Consider the following 23,892-nt stretch of genomic DNA (forward strand, 5'->3'; position numbering starts at 1 on the left):
TAGTTTCCCAATTGTCACTCTGGATGTGAAAAGATTAAACAAAAGTAAAAACAAAATGAATATATATGGTGGATTTTTTACCTGAATGTATAACTTAGTTTGCGTGCGGGGTGCAGATTTGAGAAAAGCGTTTAAAAACGAAACTCCTGCAACCCTCAACGCGATGGCTGCTCTCGGGGCTAAAAGAGCGCCTGCTAAAAATCGAAATCTCCCTCCCTCTCCGTATTTGAGTCTCAGAGTCGATACCGCTTCTGAAACAGCCGCGTGTCCGCCTGGTGCTTGGCATACTTTCGTCAAGAGCTGCAAAGCAATGAAATATATATTCTTTTAGAAAATAAAATATAATACGGAAGATACAATACAGAAGACAAGCTTGAAATTTATCGAAACATTCACGCGGGAGATTATGTACTTGGAACCTGATTATTTATTATTTCGTCACTATAAATGAACGTTCTTACTGTACAGTCATAGATTTACAAAATTTGTGATCATATGCCGTGTAATTATCTGCCTCGACTAGACAACTGCTGATTGTATCGCACGATTGTATCCGCTCGCAAGGTATACACATCTCGAGTACCGGAAAATAAAAAACAGATCCAACGTCATCCACATAACATGCGGGTATGTAAGTTTGTAAACGAAGCCAATGCTCTCGAATAATATTCGGCGGATAAACGATAAAAACTGGTTTCGACAGTGAGCACCTTCGAAATAACGGCGCCGCCTATCAAGCGTATCTCCTCTGTTCGCAACACGCGTTTACGACTCCGTCTTGACGACTAAGAAAAAATGACCAAATTAGCCGAGAGCATTAATTTATCGCGTAAGATGAAGTGACCCACTAGCGCTTTATTTCATTGGTAACTGTAATTTCTTTATTTCCTTCGTAAGTGAATTTTTATCACTTAATCGTGCATAAGTATATCGAATTACTGTTATCATAATTGTACTCGTAACCGCAATTCGCATCGAGGTGTAAACACTTCAAGTAGCACAATTAAAAGATACGACGACGGCTCACAGATATCAAAAGAAATAGACGTCACTATTGTTTTCTGACATTAATCCATTCCTTGAGACGAGCACTGTTCCGCCTTTATGTGCAGAAAATAAAAAATGAACTTAATTAAATATACGTAATTGTATTAAATAATATGTGTAATTTTTATTAATTATACGTATACTTGGCAAAAATATATTAGAGCTGGAAATGTAAAGTAAACTAAAGAGCTAAGAAAATGATATCGTGAAAGGGGCAGAAGAATCTCGCGTTATTTCACGACAACGTGCCGATGTTCGCGCGACGTCCACGCGGTAGCTCCGTCGATTCTTTTATCGATTCTTTTTATCTAACGGTATCGCGACGCTTCGCGAGCGGAAGTGACGATTGTTACCTGAAGAGCCAGAACTCGGGACCGGTTGAGGCTACTAGTCAGACAGACCGCGAGAGCCAGGAGGCCAGGTTGAGCCTGCACTAATAGACGCGGTGCATCGGCGCATCGTTCGCCGCATGCCGCCAGGCATTCCACGCACCCCAATTCGTCCAGGGCAGCCCTTCTGGTACCGATCCTAGGTCCGGTCTGCCCCGAATTCGGGGGTGAACTTTGAGCCAGTTGAACGCCCCGTAAAGTCTCCAACAGTAGGGTCATTCCATCCGCCGGCGGCGAGGCGAACTCTTGCACGAAGCTGGAAAACAAAATAAATCATCACTTGTCACTAGAATATTCGACATCATCTCTATGATCGTAACGATACGGCGAAATTTTCTTATTTTTCATACTTCCGCGTTCTTAACGATCTGTGTCGCCCATTGTTTTCATTATTTTATATTTACTACATTGATTATACATGATCATACATTTTCTTGCGAGTAAAAATGGAAATTCAATTATTAATAATAGAAATACTGTTTGAGTGTGACGTCTATAAAGAATATGTATACATAGATATAACGTACACACACAAATTTCTTCTAATAAATATATTTTAATGTTATTCGTTAAAAATCAAAATCAAAAAAGAGAAGATCAGAATCTAAATCTACATAATTATTTAATATATATACATATTCAGCTCTTTTTGGATCTTCTCTTTAAGTAATAAGATTAAAGTCACTGGTATATGGTACGTTAAAATAAAATGGATTTTTAAAAAATCAAAATTTAAGAAACTAATTTTTCGGCTCGTGAAGAAATAAGATAATGAGATTCGTGCAGAATCTCGTAGGAATTAGATTTTATTTTTCTAAAAAAAAAAAAAAAAGATAGATACAATAATCTATTTTCTCTTAATGATAGAAGTAAGAAAACAAAAAATCATTTCGCAAACAAGCTTTGCAAAATTTTTTTAATTGTAAAAAACCTGTTTAATACTAGAAAATACATAGAAAATGGAATACATAAGCAACTCAGTCATTCTGCATATTTGAATCATGACTCTGCCATTGAAGGTACATCATTTCAGATATTAAATGTTTACGACTAAGAAGATTTCTCATCTAAACTTAAACATACCGGTAGTTACGCCAATGAATACAGGTTGTAATAACATTCTTATGTTTTGAATAAAAATCGTCACATAAGCGTTGAAGATATGAAAATATAAAGAAAAAAGATAGTAATTACATAATTACGAAGCTTCTCGCTCGACAAGAAAACCGATCCGGTTTATGCGCGTGTAGCTTAGCCAGTTTTTTTTTTTCTGAGATTGTCACCACAAGAGCGGAGAGGGCGACTTCGTGATTGAACGAAGGAATCGATCATCATCGCTCCTGAATATATTAACAAAGACATTACAAGAGAGGCCTGTCCAAGCTGTTGCGGAACAGCTTTTTCATCACTTGTCACTCGATAAGAATCAAATCATCATTTCCTCGAATACTATCAGTTATACAAGTTATATTAACATCATTGAATAAATAAGGCTTCCTCTTTCTCTACATCTACGTCTCATTCTCTATATCTCTCTCTAAGACTAGCTATAGAGAAATAAGACTCATCTCGTTTAACTTAAAACAAGTGTTATTATCGAATAGTTAGTAGATATTTTAAATCGTCGATATTTTAAAAGTCGAAAAACTCGCTCGACAATTTTATCCCATGATCCTTCGATTTGATCACGTTTTTAATTTTACATATAATGTTATAAATCGAGTGGTATTAGCGTTTCTCTGATCGATCCGAGTGTCCTTTTACGAAGTCTTTATACAATTCAGCAGAAGCAACGTGAGATGGTTTCCCTTTACAACTACTCGCAACGCCTTAAGGTAAACAGGTGTAAGGATGGGAAAGTACACGTTATACCTGTCACACAGTGACAAGTCCATACTCGTGCGAGTACTCGCAATTTTTTCCGATTTTGTGGAAATGACGCGCATCGAATCTATCGTAATTGCTAAGGTAGTTTCGAACTTCCTCCGATCGGTTTAATTTTCTTAATAGCACTGCTTAGAAGACACGCGATGGCGTAATAAAAGAGATGGCACAGAGAAGAGGCCTCTCGTCTTTGTACGAGAGTTATGTTGCTTGAATTGTTCACAAATAATCGTAAGTCGCAGACTGAAAAAAATTTCTATCATACGATGATTAAGAGAAAATGCCTTTTAATTCCTACGAGATTCTCTTCTCGCATGAATTCTCTTTATCTGTTATTTCATCTCCTCGCGAGATGTTGAGCCGAAAAGAAAATTCTGCATTACCTTAACAGCGCATATTTTCCACCGATAAGCAAACGTTCAAAGAGATTCTATCGAGAATCAAAAATTCAATCACGAAGAATTCTATGCATTTTATCATGCTGTACCAAATTTAGCATGAGTATCCCGTTGCATTGTCAAGCATTGCATTCAGGACCAAAGAAGGACCATACTGCCTCACGTGCCATTTATAGCATCGTTGCGCAACATTCCGTTATTCGCCAACATGTAGCGGCAAACGAGAAAGAAAGAGAAAGAAAATGATACACATAAACCGTAAATTAAGAGCCGCCACAACTAATTGACGTGTTTTTTTGGCTAATAAGAAGCTGTGAAATCCTGCGACTGAATTGCTGCGATTGAAGGTAGAAATGAGCATCGAATATTTGAAGGCAAGAGGATTAATGTATACTCGTTAAAAAAAACAGGCCTCTACAACGTTATGGTGGCCAATTTTTGTGGCTTTGAATATAATACGGTATAAAGGAAAAAGATGTAAACAAATTTATATACAGGGTGGTCTTATTTTAATTAACTCACTTGAATGTCTTGATGATTAAATAAGATATTGAAATAGCGGGGGGTTTTTAAAAGTTGTGCAATTCCGAAAAAAAATTCATTTTGATGAAAAAGAAATCTTTGATAAGAAAGAAATGACAACGTGAAATAAAACTACATCTTTAAATGGAATCTTGATTTTTTTTATAATGTAATTCTCACATAATTTTATCAATGGCGAAACAGTGATGAGTATATATCGATTTTTACAAAACATCAAACAAAAAATAAGGTAATATTTTAATAAAAATACGTTCCTAACAGTATTACTTAAATCGTATTACTTTGAATAAAATTTATATTAAAGAAAATTAAGTAGTTATGTTACAATAACAGCAGTTAGAGGTGCTAGTGAAAAAAGATAATATCAGTACGGAGTGTCTTTATTTAACTTTCGCAACATATCGCCTCCACATGCCTCTTCAATTATCATGTTCACTTGGCACATTTTCGCGCAGAAAAAACAATCCTGAGAAATACGCCTCGTTACCTCATCCCATGAAACAATTCCTGGCTATTGAACGAAAGTATAATCTCTGATTATTACACGATAGACCCATTAGAGTTTGCAAAGAATCGAGCATTAATAAAGCTCTTAGAGAATATTATCGAAGGCGAATGATTTGAATGTATAATGTTTAGTGTGTGTATATATATATTAGGTGCGCAACTAAGTTCTCGCTGTTATTTTGATAGCATTTTCATCAAAATAACAGCGAGAACTTAGTTGCGCACCTAATATATATACACTCGGACACATAACTCGCCGAAAAAAATATATCGAAATGGCCTTTGTCTAGACGGAAATTGCTATAAACAGCACACATCTGTGTGTGTGAGGGGTGTGTGAGTGACACGCAGTGAATCGAATACACAAGCATGCAAATGAGTGTTAAATGCCTCTTATATCTGCTGCGGTCGACGTCTCTCGCGTTTAACGACAAAGGAAGGTAAGAGGAGAAGAAAAAGACAGCGGTTCTTCTCTCTTAACAATGGATGCATTATGTTACCGGCGTATTATGCATAATGCGCTAGGTATCGCGATACCAGAGGTATAGCGCAGTACGTGCACGAAATACAAAGGATCCGTCTTTGTTGTCCGCACCGTAAAAATGTCCACGACGACCGCGTTTGGATGCGGAGAAAACGAAAGCTTCGAAGGCACGATGAGAGTGACAGTAAAAGAAAAAAAAACGAGCGCACGATGCAGCCGCGACAGTCGTGCCCAAACATATAAGCTATCTTGATATTATTAAGTGTCGTAGGACGGTATTCATAGTCCATTCATATTTCAAGACCGTCTCAAGTAATGTTTTAAGATGCTAATACAGCCCTCTGATTGGTTCGTGACATCTTAAGACTGTACTTAAGACAGTCATAAATATAAGAATTATGAATTCCATAGATCCACGTTCAATTTTTTCTTCCAAATAATTTTTGTTTTTTTTTTGTTTTTTTTTTGTTTTTTTTCCTTATATTGTGCAGCTTCTTGACAATTAGCATTTCATATAAGGATCGAGATGGTGCATAACGAAAAGATAAATTGACTGGATGAAATCGAGCAACTTGTATTTCAAAAGAATATGTATCAAGATTAGCTGATAGAACGTATGGATCACTGAACAGCACATGGCGCATGAATATTGATAAAGCATAAAACGTTCATGATAACGACAATATATTTTGATCGCGATGGATAAACTCAATATTACATGTACAAATGCATGCTAATGTATGCATATAATTCATGGAAGTAACATCTACGATACATTCCTGTACGTACTAGTTTATTTTTTAATATTATACTCATCACGACAAAATGACGTTTTCATGCCGTTTGCACATAATTTGCTCATTATTGACTTTATTTTCAACAATCTTCCATAATTTCTTTAATTCGAAGTATTGCACAATATTGATTTTATCATGTTGTTACATATATACTTTATCACGATTTTAAATCCGTTTTATACGATTTAAAATTTGCGTGAAATCATATTATAAAGTTACAAAAGAATTAAATAAAATTTTATCAATTAAAAAATTGTTTTTTCTTAGATTTGCCTTAGTAATATTTGATTAGTTACATTAATTTCTATCTATTTCTGAAATTAATTTTTTACTTAATTTAATATAGATATGGTAATTAAATATATATGTGAGAACTCGTCGATAAATGATATACGGATAGAATTAATTATAATCATAATTGAACGATCTAATGGACAAGATATACGTGCATTCAGCGATCACTTTAAAGGACAATGAAGAAACCAGATACGCATCGTAGAAAACTGTTGAAATATAACCAGCAAAGAACAGACGTTTGAAGAGGCAAACAATGACAAACGTATCGACATGCGCCGCGCAAAAAGACGGCAACAGCGGTGTCTGATATCGTGCGAGGGAAAAAATTTCCTCGTTTTTTCATCACGCGTGTAGTAGGAAGCGGTTATGCATTCGTTATTACGCCAAGCGGAAGCACCTGTGGACTATGAGTGTACGGCGGGTTCGGTGCCCGGTCGAGGCTTCGCCTTCGAGGCGACTAATACTTGCTCGGTGTGCGAAAGGGAGCAAAAAGGGAGAAAAAAGGGAGAGAAAAACGGCCGAAAGATTTTTTTTTCTCTTCTTCTAGTTCGCTCCCTATATATTTTTATATATTTCTTCCATTACCTAATCAAGATGATTTCTCGGGAACTAATCAGAGAGCCGATTCGTTTTGCTTGTAATAATCCTTCATTGAGACTTCATGTACCTCCACCTTCGTTTCTTACTATACACATTTGTGTGCGTTTTCTCTCTGTGCTCACGACTGCGTAAAAAAAAAATCATCACGTTACGATATCTTCTCTATCAGATTATATATATGCAGATTTTATCGTTTAACTACATCTAATTAAGAAAAGAATTTAATCTAAAAAAGAAGTAAAAGTGTGTGTGTGTGTGTGTGTAATTTTCTAATAAACAAGATTCGAAAGAATAAAAAAAGCAAATTTGATTCACAGTTTTTCTATTCTATTATATTACAAACAAATTTATAATTGTAATATTTCTATATTTATATATATATTTTATTAATTAAATAAATTTCATATATATATATATAAGTTTCTAAGACTATAAGATTTGAAATAGTTGATTTGAATAGTTTCGCCCATACGTACTCACGAAGAAATGAAATAAATTATAAATAAAATAGATTTTGACAAAATAGATTTTATTGAGAGAAAGTCGAATGATTTCATCCTCCCATTTGATACTCACTTTGAAATTGTCGTATCGTAAAATTTTTTTTAACTTCTTTCAAGACGATATCCGCGTCGACCATCAATTGACTAGAAAGTCGCCTTCACTTTAGACGACCGATATGATTGATGAAAGTAATATAAAGAAATAAAGTGAAGTATAGTATAAACTAAATTTGACAGATTTAATAGATTTACTTTACACAGCATATTCATTTATTCAATTATTATCATATTAATATACATATGTATATTAATATGATAATAATTGAATAAATGAATATATACATATTATTAATTATATATATGTGTATATAATTAATTCATCATATATAATTTATTAATACATATATATATTCCATCTATTTATCTATCTACAATATGTAGATATATGTCAATATAAAGTAAAAATTTTATTGACGGAGAATATTGTCTCGTAACTATAATAGTACCGTTATGGATGAGAATATATGGAAGTCTACTTAAGGATCTATTCTGTATGAGCTATACGTACAATGAATCCATGAAAGTACAATTAGGAGCTCTAATAGGGCTTCGTTGTAAATGATACACCTGTCGTTTTAGCTGTTTCGCCAGGAAAGACGGAAGATGTGAAGCTCGGCCAGATCGATTTGCAGCGGTGTGCCACTATACAGTTAGCCGTAATATCGGCATTCGGTTATTCGAAGCCGCTACTTACGGGTTATCCGCCGACATCGAGAAGTGCAACGTATTATAACTCATTTATCTGGGACATTCTCGTCCGCCATATGACGCACGTGTACAAGCGGAGGATAGAGCCATCAACATTCGTTCTTTAAAACATGCTGTACCAACGACAGACTGTGGAAGAATTTAATACTGAGCACCGTCTTTAATCATCTGCCAAGTTAACGGATTCGCGCTCTTCTATCCGTTTTCTCTCTTCTCTCTCTCTCTCTCTTTCTCACGGAACAAATAGCAGATCATTTGCGCCAGGATACATCGTAATTTTTCAAAATAACCGCGAAATTGCGTCCCGTGGCTAAAACGAGTCGATCATCTAATTATCAGTTATACGTTATGATATTAAAAAATAAGAGGGAAAAAATGAATTTAGCGGTTTAGGCTATTATATATTAAAATTGTTATAATTAAACTTGATGCTAGGAATAAGATTGTTATTGCGATTTCATTATTACGACCAATTAGGTAGCTCTTACTGCTGCGTTAGGTACTACAAATCAATACGAATAAACGTGCCTCAAGCGTCTCGACGTCTCGACGCGAGACAAACATCATCGATCTTCCGACTAGCGGTGTGAGGCATTGACAGGCAGGAAGAAAAATTCTAACGATAACGCGCGATTCTTAATCACCTTCGGACTTAACAGGCGTGAACGTTGCACACGGTTGCGCATTATGCCTTCAGCATCACTTTTCTAATCGTGTAAATAATTTTTATGACGTATCAGTTTAGAATTGTGATTAATTCTTCAGACATCTCGCTTGTTGCGTATGACAGTGTATAACACGAGAAATATATATATATATATATATATATATATATATATATATTTTTATCTATTTAATTAATTTATTCTATGCTAGATATTCATTTTCGGACATTGCCCTTGCAAAATGTACAAGAATTCTCAAGTAGTAAATAAAACGATTAGTGTCGCGATTGAGAGGAAAGTATTTCGACGAGCTGGAACGTTTCGTATATTGGACTTGCTATTTATCCATCTTCTATTTCTCCGTGAGAAAAAAAACTGTAAAAGGTAACTGTAAATTGATTCTGCGTATGTTTTTTTTTTTTTACATTCGACGAATATTCGATGGATAATTTCTCTTATTCGTCGCATTCCCAGGAATATCATTTTTAAGATACAACTCGAAATAAAAAAATTTTTCGGAGCACAAACGTGGGAATTTGAATTTTTGCGCACAGGCTCTAAGTCTTTTTATAAATTTTAAATGCTTAATTTTTCAATTTATACTTTGCAACTCTCGCGAGATTAATATCTTACATCTCTCTCGTCATTAGTTCCACCTAGGGAGCACGAACAGTGAGTGTTATTTTAATCGTTCACAAATAATTCACATTTCATACTTCCGCGTGCGTTTCTCGCGTGTATCTACAGAAATTTGCTATTCTGAGAATATGAGACTGAACTAATCCATGTTACAAAATGAATAGTAATCACTTCCTGTAGAATTGTTTTTTATAATCGTCCAATAATAAACAGATGCGTTAAAGGTACGTACGACATTAAAAAAGAAGAATTCCAAATCTTTGAAAAACTTATCCTTTGAATCTTGATTTCTCTTTTTGATATCCTACCGGCGCGTTTAGAAATTAATTTATAACTGTGAAACCGCAAATCAAATGAATCTATTAAGTACATAGACAATTACATTAGCGAGCGGCAAAAATCAATCTATTATAATTATTTGTTAGTGATTAATTAGACAAGTGATTAATTAGATGGGTACTAACCTGGGAAAGGCAAGTCTGAGATCGGCTCTGAGCTTATTTAAAAGCTCGCTGACCGATGTGAATTGTCTCAAGGTCATCTCGCCACTTCCGGATGCGTAACCGGAACTCGAACTGGTTGTCGACGGCAAAGTACCTTGAGAGTCTTGAACGGTTCCTAATGGGCGTCTTCCCCATCGTCTCAACGCGATTGCGTAATCTTCGGCATTGTACGTGGGTGGCCTTAAGCGTTCCTGTGCGAACAGTTTGATTATCTAATTAGCAAGGCTCTTTAAATTATTTTATTTATTTTCCATGGAATATTAATTTATATAATTAATAACGTTTTTCTATTTACATTGAGAGTGACATTGTATTATATTACGATTCCCTTCTGTGATGAACGTACGAAATGAAACTCTTTTAAAACTATTAAAACAATGACGAAATCAAAAGTCGTTTAAAATGTCGTCTTAACTTAAAGAGTCAATTTATTAATCTATGCAGAATTAGCATCGCTGTATTTTATACTTCACTCGAATAAATCTCAAAGAGCACACGAATTATTGGTCCCTTACACGTATGAAATATTTATGTCGAAAGATAGAAAGATATCTACGGTTAATTTCAGGGCGCCTTCAACCATAAATTGATAGGATCATAGTGATTATCGTCTTTTCTAACTATAAGTTGCAGCGGTAGCTGGATGCTGCTACGAGGAGAATAGTTGCAGTAATGAAACTAGAATCGATAATTAAAACCAATCGTTTGTACAGTTTGATTTCTGTCAATTACAAATATATTGTAGATTAAACTACATTTAAAATTTATATTTTAGAGATTAAAAAGTTCTAAACAAATACAGAGAGGAAATTACAATAAAACAGAAAATGCGCCGTTAATCTAAAATTTCTCTGCATGACAAATAAATCTGTTATGCAATAATGCTATATGTCGATTTCCATCAATATCAAAACTGAAATTATGTATTGATCGTAATAATATAAACTTATGTGAATAAACTTATTCTATTTGAGTTGTGATAATAAAAAATATACATACATATAAGTGTTTCCTACTTTCAAGTATTTCAGGAGAGAAGCGATTCTAATCAGCGATGCTTTCTTGTTAAAATGTATGTATTGTACTTGAAGCGAACAAATTACGTAAAATTCATTTACTTTCGTGCTTACGGTTAATGCAGAATGTATAAATTATGAAACAATCCGCTATTGACGCACACGGAAGCAGTATAAACGTATAAATTATTCAAATGAGTCAATTACATTTAGAATAATTCCCGTAAGCTTAGTACAGTTATTCTATTTTAATTTAAAACAATTTACATTTATTAAACGAAAGAGCAAGGTTAATCGAATGAGTTAATATTTTGCGAAATCATAACATAATAGACAAAATTGGAGAATATGTTCAGAAAACTTTCAGTTAAATAAATTATATCAGAATTGTAGAATAAAAATTGTTTCGTTTTTATTCGCACAAATAAAAAGCAGATATTGATATAGAGAAATGATATGAGTAAAAAATACAGACGCATTTTACTCTAGATGATTTGAAAGAAAAATAAGAGGAGGAACAAAATAGAAAGGAAATCAGAAAACCCTCGATATTCTTGTATCTCTGGTTTGCGGTCATACATCTGGTCTGTAGACACCGTATTATTGCACAGCGACTGCATTCACTCGCGGTTGTGGTACGCGAATAAATAAACACTATTTACAAATGAGAACGGAGAGCACAATGTAACTATGAGAATATCTTGATATAATTTCGTAACGTTGTTTATATGCACCAGTCTACCTGATCAATCACTGATGCATTAATTTTTTTTCCTACATACACATCGCCTCGAAGATAAATATTCTTTGTTATCTTTCGCATTGAATTTTTAGAATATCAATTTTATTCAGTCAATTTGTAAGATTATAAAAAGATGTAAAAATGGAAGATCTGTACGGATGCAATGGTATTATTATTTATGAACGAAATTGCAGCGATACGTCCACACTGCTATCCAACAGAGTTTTTGTAAAAAAAACAGTGCAGCTTACGTATGCAATCGTAAAAAGTAAAATATCTTTCATGAGAGAAAATTTGATGGCTTTTAGAAAATATAAATTTTAATCTATTATACGACGTGAGAGGATCATTAGCACGATCAATCATGCTCAGTACTTGTTGCTATTATCTAGGAACATTCATGATTGGATCTCGTTACAGCGAGGTACGACGCGTGCCGATGTTGTCTTCGTTTTGGCTTGTCTTTACGTGACATCGTGACGATGAAAGATAAGATTGTATAGCAATTACGATCATAAATATAATTTGCTTATTAATTAACTTACGGAGATGCGCGCTCGCGTTTTATGTCAGGAAATGAATTTTTCCTCGCTTTCCCTCTCCCTTCCCCCTTTTCTAAAATTTTAACTTGGAGTGAAAAAAAGCCAATGTTGGCGCATGCCTGATCATCAGTTATAAAACTGATGATTTATTGAAAGTCTCAATAACAACGCTTTCGGTACGCCATCAGTTTTTTTATTCTTTTTATGAATCCCTTCCGCAATTTAAGTGAAATCGCCGTCGAGACTTTCCCGCAACGATGGAACATCGCATATGACTGCACACGATATCTCGTCACAGTCGATCTAATTTCGAGTTCGTCCACGATTTCCATTTTCATCCGACGATTGAGCAATTTCGATCTTAACACTCGTAAAAGCTTTGACTTTCACGTGCGTTAAAGTGAAACTACTTCAATGTGTATCCGGTGGCGGCGATACCTTTTGATCGAATTAACACATACAATAAATCGATAAAACATAATTATCTTTATGACTATATTAATTGACCAGAGCTCGGTAAAATAATCGATACGACTTATTTAAAATATAAAATCGTAAAAGTAACTGATACGACTTATTTGAAATAAAAAATATAAAATATAGGTTCCAAGAATTTATTTAAAATATTAAATAAGAAATAGGACCCGAAAATACATTTATTTATTTTATTGTATAATATAGAATAACTTTTATTTAAAATAGAAAAATAACTTGTCTTTTATTTTAAATGATAAGTTGATTTTAAAAACTTACTTAAAATATAAAATAAGAAATATGTACTTTAAAAGTTTCAAGTAGTAAACACTATTTTAATGAGTCAAGGCTTATTAAGTCTTGATTATATTGCGTTGCACGAGCCTATTGTTCTATTTTTAATGGTTTTGTTTATTTGAATATATGAATATACATTTATAAGTATAACGTTTCAGTCTTTTAATAACTATAGCCTATAATTAATATTTAATAATATTAACTCTTCGCGAACCACAGGTAGAAAATTGAAACGGATCATATGTGGGTACATCTTGTATCCCATACATGCTATACTTCATTATAAACATACTATAATTTAACTACTCACCGTCACTTTTATTGACGGATCGATAATATAATTACTGATAGAATTTATTTAAAATGAAAAATATAAAACAGGTTCCAGAAAATTATTTAAAATACAAACTTGATAAAAAAGCTGATACAACTTACTTAAAATAAAAAATATAAAATAAGTTTCAAAAACTTATCTAAAATATTAAATAAGAAATAGATCAGAAGAAGTTATTTGAAATAATAAATATTAAATAACGTTTTCATTTTTCCTTTATTTAAAATATATATTTAAATAAATTTAAATTTTGAAATAAAACCGAGCCCCGAATTACTAGTAGTAATACGAATTATTATAAACTAAAAATTTCAATAACATGATTAAGATCCGCTAATGATCGCGATTGAAATATCAAGACATCTACATTTGATTAACTGGAAAAGAGCCATGGAAATTGATGTTCATTATGTAATCGTATACGATAGTACGAGATATATGGTATGTTATCTCATATATATAACGAAATACTATAAGTAGCAGGAAAAACATATGAGAGTATTTATGAGATAGGCGTATGCAATATATAATCAAGCTGTATATATGCACGTATGCCGTTAGCGACAAGGTCAAGGTGAGAAGTAACTTGCTACTTTAGCTTGAAAGGCCAATTCTATTCTCTTAATATTAATACTCTCTTTCTTGTCACATGTGCGCGAACCAAGTCGAGATGATGGAGTTCTCACGGTGTAGAGCAAAATAAGGATCGGTCGTTTTGCCGGTCCAGCCTGTCTTCTGTGTATATTTACTCGAAGTTGAAAGATATGCTAATCGGAAACATCCTGTCGTGGTCGTCGTATGCATGGAACGGCCGTTAACGCGACTCGAGTTATATCATAAAGCTTCCGCGCCGTTTACACGCCGGCAAGCCAACACGCGAACAATCGCGTCAGCGTATTCGTTACATAGTAATTTACTTAACGTTGTCTCTACATATGACACTACCTTTTCTGGTTGCGGTCCCCATGGTTTCACAACCAGCAGTTCCTCCTCCGCATTGGGCGCCATGTCTGACTCGCTGAAAAATCACAAATTATTCACAAATTAAATTACGGGCGTTACTCTTTTGATTTAAGAAGATATAGATAGACGGATTGTCGTATTATTTATTTTAAAAACACTACATACATTTGAAATTAAAAATCTGTTGCAAACAATTGAAATACATGCATTATTAACGAGACAAAGTAAGTTTGAACTGCGTTGAAACGTAGAAAAAAGAAGTCTTACGACTGTTATCAAATTTTTTAAAATATTAATCTTATTCTTTCGTTACAGTGTTCTTAGAGTATAAAAGAGAATAAAGAAAAAAAAAAGAAATAAACGTGATTTATTTTTTTTCCTACTATACGCCAAAATTAGCAATTTTACAATATTACTAGTACATATTTTTTAGTACATTTCCATCTTCTTCACAAGTATTATATTTCTATTCATAAATTCATTGTAAAGAAATGTTTGGTACGTGCATTTTAATCTACGCGTTGACAATGTTCGAAAAGAATGAATTTATTTTGTAGTGTAGGACGAAAAAAAATTCTATAACATATCGTTTCCGATATCGCAGTCGAATATGGCTACTGCGATGAAGAAACGGAAGTGACATTCTTAGCGCGTCGAATTCGAATAAAACGCGGGGCGAAAAAAGAATGTCAAGACAGGACGTGCACCTTGACGTCCATCTTGAAAAGTAGTAGTTCTACGCTTCTTCGTTTCCGTACAATCGATGAATCGCAGAACGTTGCATTTAATTAGAGAACCGTGCACATCGCACGCGTACTCGATCGTCCGTGCTGTCGATCGTCCGCGCTGTAGAACGACTCCGCGGAATTTGCTTCGTGGTATTTTCAAACGGTACCTCACTCACGCGGTGCGTTCCGCCAGAACGGAGGCGATGGCGCGCCATCAGCAGCTTCGCATGCGTTATTCAGTTTATCGTAACAAAAGTAGAAATTTTAATTTCATTCGTATAACTACGTTCTCTACTCCGTTCGATTGTTGGTATTCATTTACATTCTTTCTCTCGAGAAACATATGCATACGTAATCGAGATCCGATCGCAAAATACAGAGGATACGCTGATTGAATTTCTCGATAAGCTTTCTAAGCCTAAGAAGCCTTTACGATACGTATTGTACTTAATATTTGAAGGTATGCGGAAAATTCTCTATCGGAAATTAAATTCGTCCAGTAAAGAGAAAACTCTCTAATAAGGGGATCTTCCATTATTAGCTTTTGAATACGTAATTGCTTCGTTCGAATATGTAATTTATATCGCAACGTCACGTTACATTTTTTACCCGCTGTAATAATCGCAATTGTATTAGCGCGAAAGATTCTGGTTATCGCGCGAGTAATTGCGTTTCACACTTGCACACACCTGTCTGAGATACGCAGATATAATCTCTTATCCGTCGAGATAAAGGCGAAACTCTTCTTGCGAGCCACTCTGGCATTTCACGGTCCGATGATACGTAGCGCAATGATTCTACATACATTACGAGGACAAGTACCACGGATGCTTAGTTTTGTAGGTTGGCTATGATAATAACGAGTTACGATCGTGTCGCGGTCACGATCAACCGTATGATCGTGCATCGATGCCTCGATGCCTCGATGGCAAGCCGAGTGGATCGGAGATGTACCATGATGTTGATGGTCACGTCGTAACCTTACAAATCACCGTAACCGTAATCACTGATTCCCGTAATTCGATTTAAAGGTTACTATTCGTAACATTAGCGCTACGTTACAACCGGTATATTAAGCATCACTATAAATCTTATCACGCTTACGATTTTCCGCTCAGAGACGTTTTTTCACGTAACACGATTTTAATTTAGAAAAATTAACGAAATACTATTTCACGATTATGCTTTCGATTTACTCGTCGAGTTCTTTGATCAGTTAATTTCTTACTCTAATATTAATTCGATATAAAATCTCACTTTTAAAGGAGTTAAATAACGACTTAAGAGATTTGTATTTAAGGATTATATCGTATATTATTATTAATGGATAAGCAAATCTCTGGATTCTGGATATATTTCTTTACATTTTTTTTCAATTTACTCACTTTAATTAAACTTTCTATCAAACACAATAATTTTAAAATTCTCGACTAAAAAAAAAACTCCATCGATATTGAAATTCTGAGAGTGGGATGCCGACTTTTCAAAGATTACGCGCTTGCAGCGATGTTAGCACGCTAACGTGCTACAATTTACGTTACGCATACTATAGAATTTCAGAGAAAAGAAAAAAGCGCGTTCCGAATACGAGCCTCCGGTACGTATATCGCTCTTGAATGTCGCGCGTGGTCATCCCTCACGTGCGTACGTGCGTGCGATGCGTGTGCGCTTGAAACGCACGCTTGAATATAACGCGAAGGAAAAGGTACGCGACGTAAGAGTGCGTACCTACTACTCGGAAACAGCCGAGGCATTGACCCGCGCGCGAGAGCGGTTAGTCACACATATGCACGCGTGGATTACCCGATATATGTGCGTATCTACGCGTCTACCATTATCAGATCTACCATGCCGGCACGGCACACGTATGTACGTATGTGCGTATGTACACGCGCGGTGCTTTAATAGCATTAAAACGGCCCACGCTCCTTCCGTATCTCTTCGCGGTTACTAAACAATTCGCCACCGTACGCGGTACCAGCCATAGATTTCCGTAATGCACATTAGACTGTCAGCGGACCACCGGTTATCTTGCGATTAGATATTAGATTATGACGAGACTATGATAGAACCTCCCTTATCTGAAATCGTCAAGCTATTTTGTTATTCAGGAATCCTTCCTCCGGGAATGGAAGTAGAAATTACGTACGCTCTCCCCTTCTCTCTCTTTCTCTCACAAAAATAAGTGTCCTTGCTCGTCCTCTCTTTCTTTCTCTATTTTTTTCTTAATATTGTCATGCAATCGTGTCATGTGATAAATATATCTATAGTGCGGAGCGGAAGTAGAACAGGAGGAATGTTTTATTTTACAGAAAGATTAAGTACTTTCTTCTTAGAAATATATAGAGAAATTCTGTTACATCTGCGTTCGCTATTTTCATATAATCTCTTTTGTGTCCCTTCCTAAGAAGTCCTGCTCAGAGTGTGAAGGAAAAATCTGCTTCCGATATCGAGAAGCAGTCGGATAACTGTTAACTAATAAAAGAAATAATTAATACATTCAATTGTACAATGCGCGTTCTTACGTTACAAGCATGCGATGGGAGCGTGTTGCGTTTCCCGCCATGTGCATTCAGTTGATTCAGCCATGTATAAGTTACGTACGTTCTACATAGAATACACAGGAATGCGTTCGAAGAGACGCCGAAGACAATCGCGACGAAATATCTAATTGTAACTGAAGAACGTAACGTCGTTCATCTGTCTCGTTACGACGACTTGAGAAAATTGAATTTTTCTCTCGCTTCGTTGATCTAACGTTTCTCGTCAATTAAATCTTTACGACACCTTCGTATCAATTAATGTGACTAAAGATCGAAAGAATATTCAGCGCACTCGTAATGTGAAACAACTTACGGAGTAATCATTTCAAAACAACATATTCAGCCATCGTCAAATGATTCTCTTTAGCGTCGAGATGAAAAGGCATTTTCAAACTTGCAGAGCCATCGAGAAAAGTACAGGGGGGCTCGTTCATTGTGTAGAAAATTGATAGGTACTGTGGAGCGTAACGAGGTGCCGCGACTCGTTAAAGCGATTATTCCCGTCTGGTCGAACTGTTGCGTAACGAAAAATGTCGGCAGATCTAATACCAGATCATCGACTCGTAACAACGGAGAGTTCGGTCAATTTGACCGAATTTCCACTAGCAAATAACTGATAACCAATTTCCTTCTTCTCATTTTTTTTCCGTTTGAGAGATCGACGAAAGATTTTAATTGTGCTAAAAATTCAAGAAATTGATCATAGTCATCGATTTTTTCACGTTTAGGACTTAAACTTAGACAATGGCTTATTGTAAAAAGCCTATCAAGACACTCTACCCAAGAACGACTACTGTAACGACGATACAAATGCAATTGACAAAATGGTATCAACAAAGTAGCGTAGGTATCTACAGTGGAAGCAACGCTACAGGTATCCGTGTTCCATGATTATTAAAGTCGAGGTCGTACTGAGCGTCTGGGTACAAGAAGGTTGAATGCAAGAAGAGGTCATCGCTAGAACGATTGTGAGGGGTAGAAGAGGGGGCAGGAGAGGAAGACATTGTAAGCATCACGATGCTCGTAATGCTTTCCGTCGAGTGTTCCGAGTGTTCGCCGCATCAGATATATCGCAGCGCGGATGAGCGGAGAACGTCTCTCGAAGAAGACTCGAACGTTCGCGTTCGGGGCGCCGAGACGCGAGAAGAGGCGCCACGATCCCCGGGACCCTCGGATCGTCGATCTTGACGACCATTAGCGGAATACACGTGAGTCCAGAAGGATTTTTCCGTTATGACTGTTCCGGGAGCTATGCACGCTGGAATGCTAACCGAGCCGATGCCCGGAAATGCAGTCCGTCTTCCATACTTGATTCCTCGCCGATTGCAAAAGAAATACGTTTGTATTTTCCCCGAGGGGGCTGCAAAAACCCGCCGGAGCTCGTGAGCTTTTGTGCGGTAATAATGTAACACTACATGGGAAAAAACACAGCTGAAAACTTCACTGATTCAGCGAATCTATAGTCATAATATACGGACAATCAATTTTCTATGTTAAAGTAGCAAAGTTGACAGATGAATAACATTCGTGATTTGTCAAATCCTCTTAGTTACAAATGTTGAATTCGCGCAGTAAGTTATAGGTTTGCTGAACAACCCAATTTATTTATTTTTTTTTTTTTTTTTTTTTTTCCGTGCACATTTCGCCTGTATACGTCGAGCTTTCTCGGATTTGTCAGAGCGAACTCGAATATTTTTATATATGTAATTCATTCTTATAACCGATCGAAATCATTGAATTGATCGAGCGATGCAGAATTAAGAATAAAATGTAAGAATCGTTGAAGTAACGCGAATTTATACATTGATTTTTATGCGTATTTATTTTATCTTTTTACGTTGCAGCAATAATATAAAGCTATTTACGCTCCGAGATGTTTATGTGATAACAATTATGATATTATCCGCTATGAAATAACTATACTAACTTTAACTACACTGTCATGGGATTTGTAATAATCTCACATACTAAACCGATGAATAATGAATTGCCTAGAGTCATTTAAAGCATATTAAAGTTTGTGCGTGTACGGTAGATGGTACGGAAAAATATAGATATATATATATACTTCACTCGTGTATCATCGTAAATTGTAATCACGATATCGTGCATAGTCTATATTATGTTTATTAGATAATCAATATGGAAATAAGTCCTTAATCTTCCAAGTCACGCTACATTTCTTCGTAAATCAGGGATGATTCCCGAAACAGATGATTTCTATCCAAAACTAAGTTTCTTCTCCTTCTTCTTATTATTATTATTCCAAGTAATATGCTTCATGTCACTTAAAAACGTCACTCAAAGCATATATGTGCCCATTACGAATATTATGACAGTTTCATCGTTCCGATATAATGGGATCGTATTCTTATCAAACACATCTAAGCGCTTCGTTCGTCACGCATCGTAAAATACATTTAAAAAGGCCCGATGACCTCGATCTAGGAAGAGGAAGATTCAGGACGCGTTCAAATCAGGATCTCGAGGGAAAAGCCACCGGTCTATATATATGTTGATTATAGATCTCGTCCTGCGATGAATCGTAGATGCGATTGAACGAAAGAGAAAAATGTGACGACAGAGAGAGAGAGAGAGAGAGAGAGACAGGAAAAACTATGACCACTAGGATGATAATAAATGTGAGATTGGATCTGCTCGTTTTATTGGTATAAAATCGTTTGTTTTGTTGGTGTGAAATTGCTTGAGCGAGCAACGATCCAGATTATTTGAATATCGTACCATATCTCTAATTCGATCAGCTGCATGTAGGCGACAAGTCTACACATAAATATATGTGTTAGGTAACACAATTTTGTAGTTATTTTTTATTTTTAAGAAGAATTACTATATAATTGGGTTAGAATATAAGAAGAAATGTATACGGACAGCAGAATTCGTTTAAAATAATTCATGTTTCCGTTCTTAACGTTACTGTTTACGTGCTACATCAAATTCAAACTGTCCAAAGACAGTTTTATCGAAAATATAATCATGTGAGATAATAGAATAAAGTGATCAGCGATAATCACCTGAGCTGCCAAGAGTATACCGTTTCTCTCTACAGAGAAACCGATGAAAGACGAGACGATTATAATTTAATTATTTGACCAATAAAGGTAACGTTGTATATATTCATCATTTTAACATTTCAATTCATATAGAAAATGATGCATGTTCTGAATATTTCATGCAAGATGCATAAATGTCACCTTCATCGATCATAAAGCCATGCAAATGACAGTCGCTTTCTTGGAACGAGAGTTCGATCGAGAGCAGTTTCGCGGAGAAAACGATTCATGTGTTGATGATACACGTGTGCTCACAGGAAATTGAAGTCATTAATGCCCGACCGAGAGAAACGAGTAACGCCCTATTGGTCGAGATATAAGTAGCATCGAATCGCATCATTTTAATACGCATACATGATATTTTTTTTTTTTAAGGCCAAAAACTTTCCACTCAATCGAACGCTCTTTACATCCATCCCATTTTCTCTAACGATCAAAAAGAATTTAATTTAAATTAAAAGGAACGACAATATATTGAAGAATAAGAGATATTAGATTTGAGAACAGTAAGTTTTCGATCGAGAAGGAAAGAGAATTTGAAGAATTATTTTTAATCGTTATTTTTAGAAAACTATGGTATTATTTTCGTAAACTATGGTATTATTCGCGATGAGAAACTCTTTAGGAAAATAAGGAGAAAAAAAGATAAATATCGTCTGTATATGTCTTCCTCGTAAAAGAAAAAAAAAAATCAATCAATAAAACCGACCGTGAAACGTGTTAAGATTATTCTTATTCCACGCATGTTCTGGAAGCCTTCCTGCAAATAAACTTGCGAGATCTAATACGCGCGAAACTAACGTCCCGTGAAATACGCCGATTCGGATCCCGTTTCGTTTGTCACTGCTCGCCAACCGAGTGTCCATTGTAAGATCGTATGCCGTTATGAATCTCAAGTTATAAAACGGGTCCTCCGTCTGACGAGGTGCCATCCTCTTCTCTCTTCTCTCTTCTCTCCCCCCCCCCCCTCCCCCTCCTCCTCCTCCTCCTTCTTGCTCTCTATCTCTTTCTCTCTCCGGCAAAGTGTATAACTGTATCTTTTCCATGTTTCACATACGTGAACATCTGTGAACGTGCGGCAACGAGATACGAGAGAAAGAGAAGAAAGAAGAGAAAGAAGAGATGCTCTTCTCTGAAAAAAATAAATAAATAAAAATAAATAAGTGAAGATGGACGAATTCACAGGATGACGCTCGGCAGTTCGAATTATCGCACCGAAGAAATCTAATTTACAGCGGCATGATGCGAAACTACAATTTCTCTGCACCGTTAGCCATTTCGATGCACTTCGTTTAGCAAGATGACATTTAATTCAGCACGGTGCACTCATCGGAACAATGTTTTGAAATTGCACCGCTGCTCTATATGGTTTTGCGATTTTACCGCTTGGAGCAAACGAATATTTAGACGAATATTTAGAGGAATATTTAGACGTATAGCTGAGAGAAAAGTACGCTAGTCGGCAATAATATTATATTTTCATAGGTATTTCGTATGGGGAGTTGCATTCATTGATATAACAGTCACGTGGAAAAGCAACACTGCAACAGAGGTAATTATGGAAAGAGATGCGGTTTGAACGGCGGTTAATTGCGAGACTCGCATCGGAAATGCGCAACCACAACACTACATGCGGTAGCAAACATTATTCACCTAGTGGCATAACGGGACGCAATAATTAACACCGATGCAGAATTATTGGCTAAACACGTGGTAATAAAATCCGACCGTGCTGCTCCCCATACGAGAAAATGTAGTCTGCGTGAGAATACATTTAGTAACTGCGATAACTATACCGGTGATAGAGGGAAACGCTTTCTAGAGTCTGCAAGATTGTTTCGCGCGAATTGCACAACATACCTACTTGCGATAAATCATAAGTGAAGTAACGACGGGACTAATTAACCAAGTAGTAGGTATTGCGGCGCGGAGTCGTCACGAGCTTAGACAAAGGTACTTGTTATAACGCTAAGTACTATGACTGATGGGATACGCGATGTTAAATATATGACATCTTTATTCATTCAGTAGATTTGTCGGTATTATTGCGATCGTATATTGATCTTGAATCTTACGAGGCTTTTCTAATGGAAATAATTAACATCACGGCAACTGCAACGCAACAGAAGCGATGTTTTGTAAAGTCGTTTCCTTCGACACGAAAATACAATAGATTGTGCGTTTATTACACGTAAGAATCTTCATTTAAGACAAAGCACTTAAATAATACGATGCTTTCTTGAAAAAGTTGTGTCTTTTTCGATATATATCGAAATATATAGTGTGTATATATACACTGTTAGAAATGTAACCACATGCTTTCTTTACATGTAAATGAAACTCATGAATGAAATTAAAAATAATGAATGATTTAACTGAAAATTAAGATACAGTAATTACTTAAATGTAATGAACGTGTACATTAAATTTATGAAATTTAATGTGCTTTTAATAAAATTTTATGAAAAGTACATAAAATTTCATAAATTTTCATGAAAAATACATTAAATTTTATGTATACGCACACAAATATACTTTTTAGTTATAAATACATTAAATTTAAGGTAACGTCATGAAATTAAGTTCAAATCGTGTAATTTAAAATTTAATTAAATTTATGAACATTTCTAAGTGTACATATACAAATATTGGAGAAACATCAGTATGTTATAATTTTATATTATTATATTATAATATATTATAATGTAATATATATAATATACATCATTTTTATATTAAATGACAATTAAATATCCAAGTCTCGACTTAGACAGTCAATTACACACGAATAGAAAAAACAGAAACATATAAGTACCGGAAGTCACAGCTTGTTCATGAAAGCGTCACATCATCTGCAGATTTCTTGAGAGCGAGATTCTCACATAAATTGCAATAAATTGCACAATAAATTGTACATGAAATCTAAATAAATCAAAACATAATTATAACAATGTAATCTAATTTATTCGGTGAATAAATACATCCGTGTAATACATTTAACATTGCATATTATCACAATACTTAATGTAAGTACCTTTCTCAAAAAGTAACAATTTTCATGTTGCTTCATATATATCAATCAAGTAAAAAATACGTTTACTATGTTAATTATCAACTCAAAAAAATCTAATTCGATAATACGTAGACTCGGTAAAATT

At 35.2% G+C, this 23,892-nt stretch overlaps 1 protein-coding gene across 7 annotated transcripts in view; it reads right to left on the reverse strand.

Annotated features, from left to right (window-relative positions):
• mwh (multiple wing hairs) overlaps positions 1-23,892 on the reverse strand; it is a 50,703-nt gene that overhangs the window by 3,459 nt on the left and 23,352 nt on the right. For 6 of the 7 annotated variants that reach the window (XM_087412741.1, XM_087412744.1, XM_087412743.1 and 3 more), the window contains 4 exons: positions 14,375-14,447; positions 9,986-10,215; positions 1,401-1,692; positions 82-300 (listed from right to left, as the gene is read on the reverse strand). In XM_087412741.1, the coding sequence (XP_087268867.1) occupies positions 82-300; positions 1,401-1,692; positions 9,986-10,215; positions 14,375-14,447 (814 nt within the window). The remainder of the gene's footprint in view (positions 1-81; positions 301-1,400; positions 1,693-9,985; positions 10,216-14,374; positions 14,448-23,892) is intronic. The other variant, XM_087412745.1, reaches the window with a different exon arrangement.

This window comes from Acromyrmex echinatior, chromosome 13, assembly GCF_024713525.1.
Source record: "Acromyrmex echinatior isolate Ae372 chromosome 13, ASM2471352v2, whole genome shotgun sequence".
Lineage (NCBI taxonomy): Eukaryota > Metazoa > Arthropoda > Insecta > Hymenoptera > Formicidae > Acromyrmex > Acromyrmex echinatior.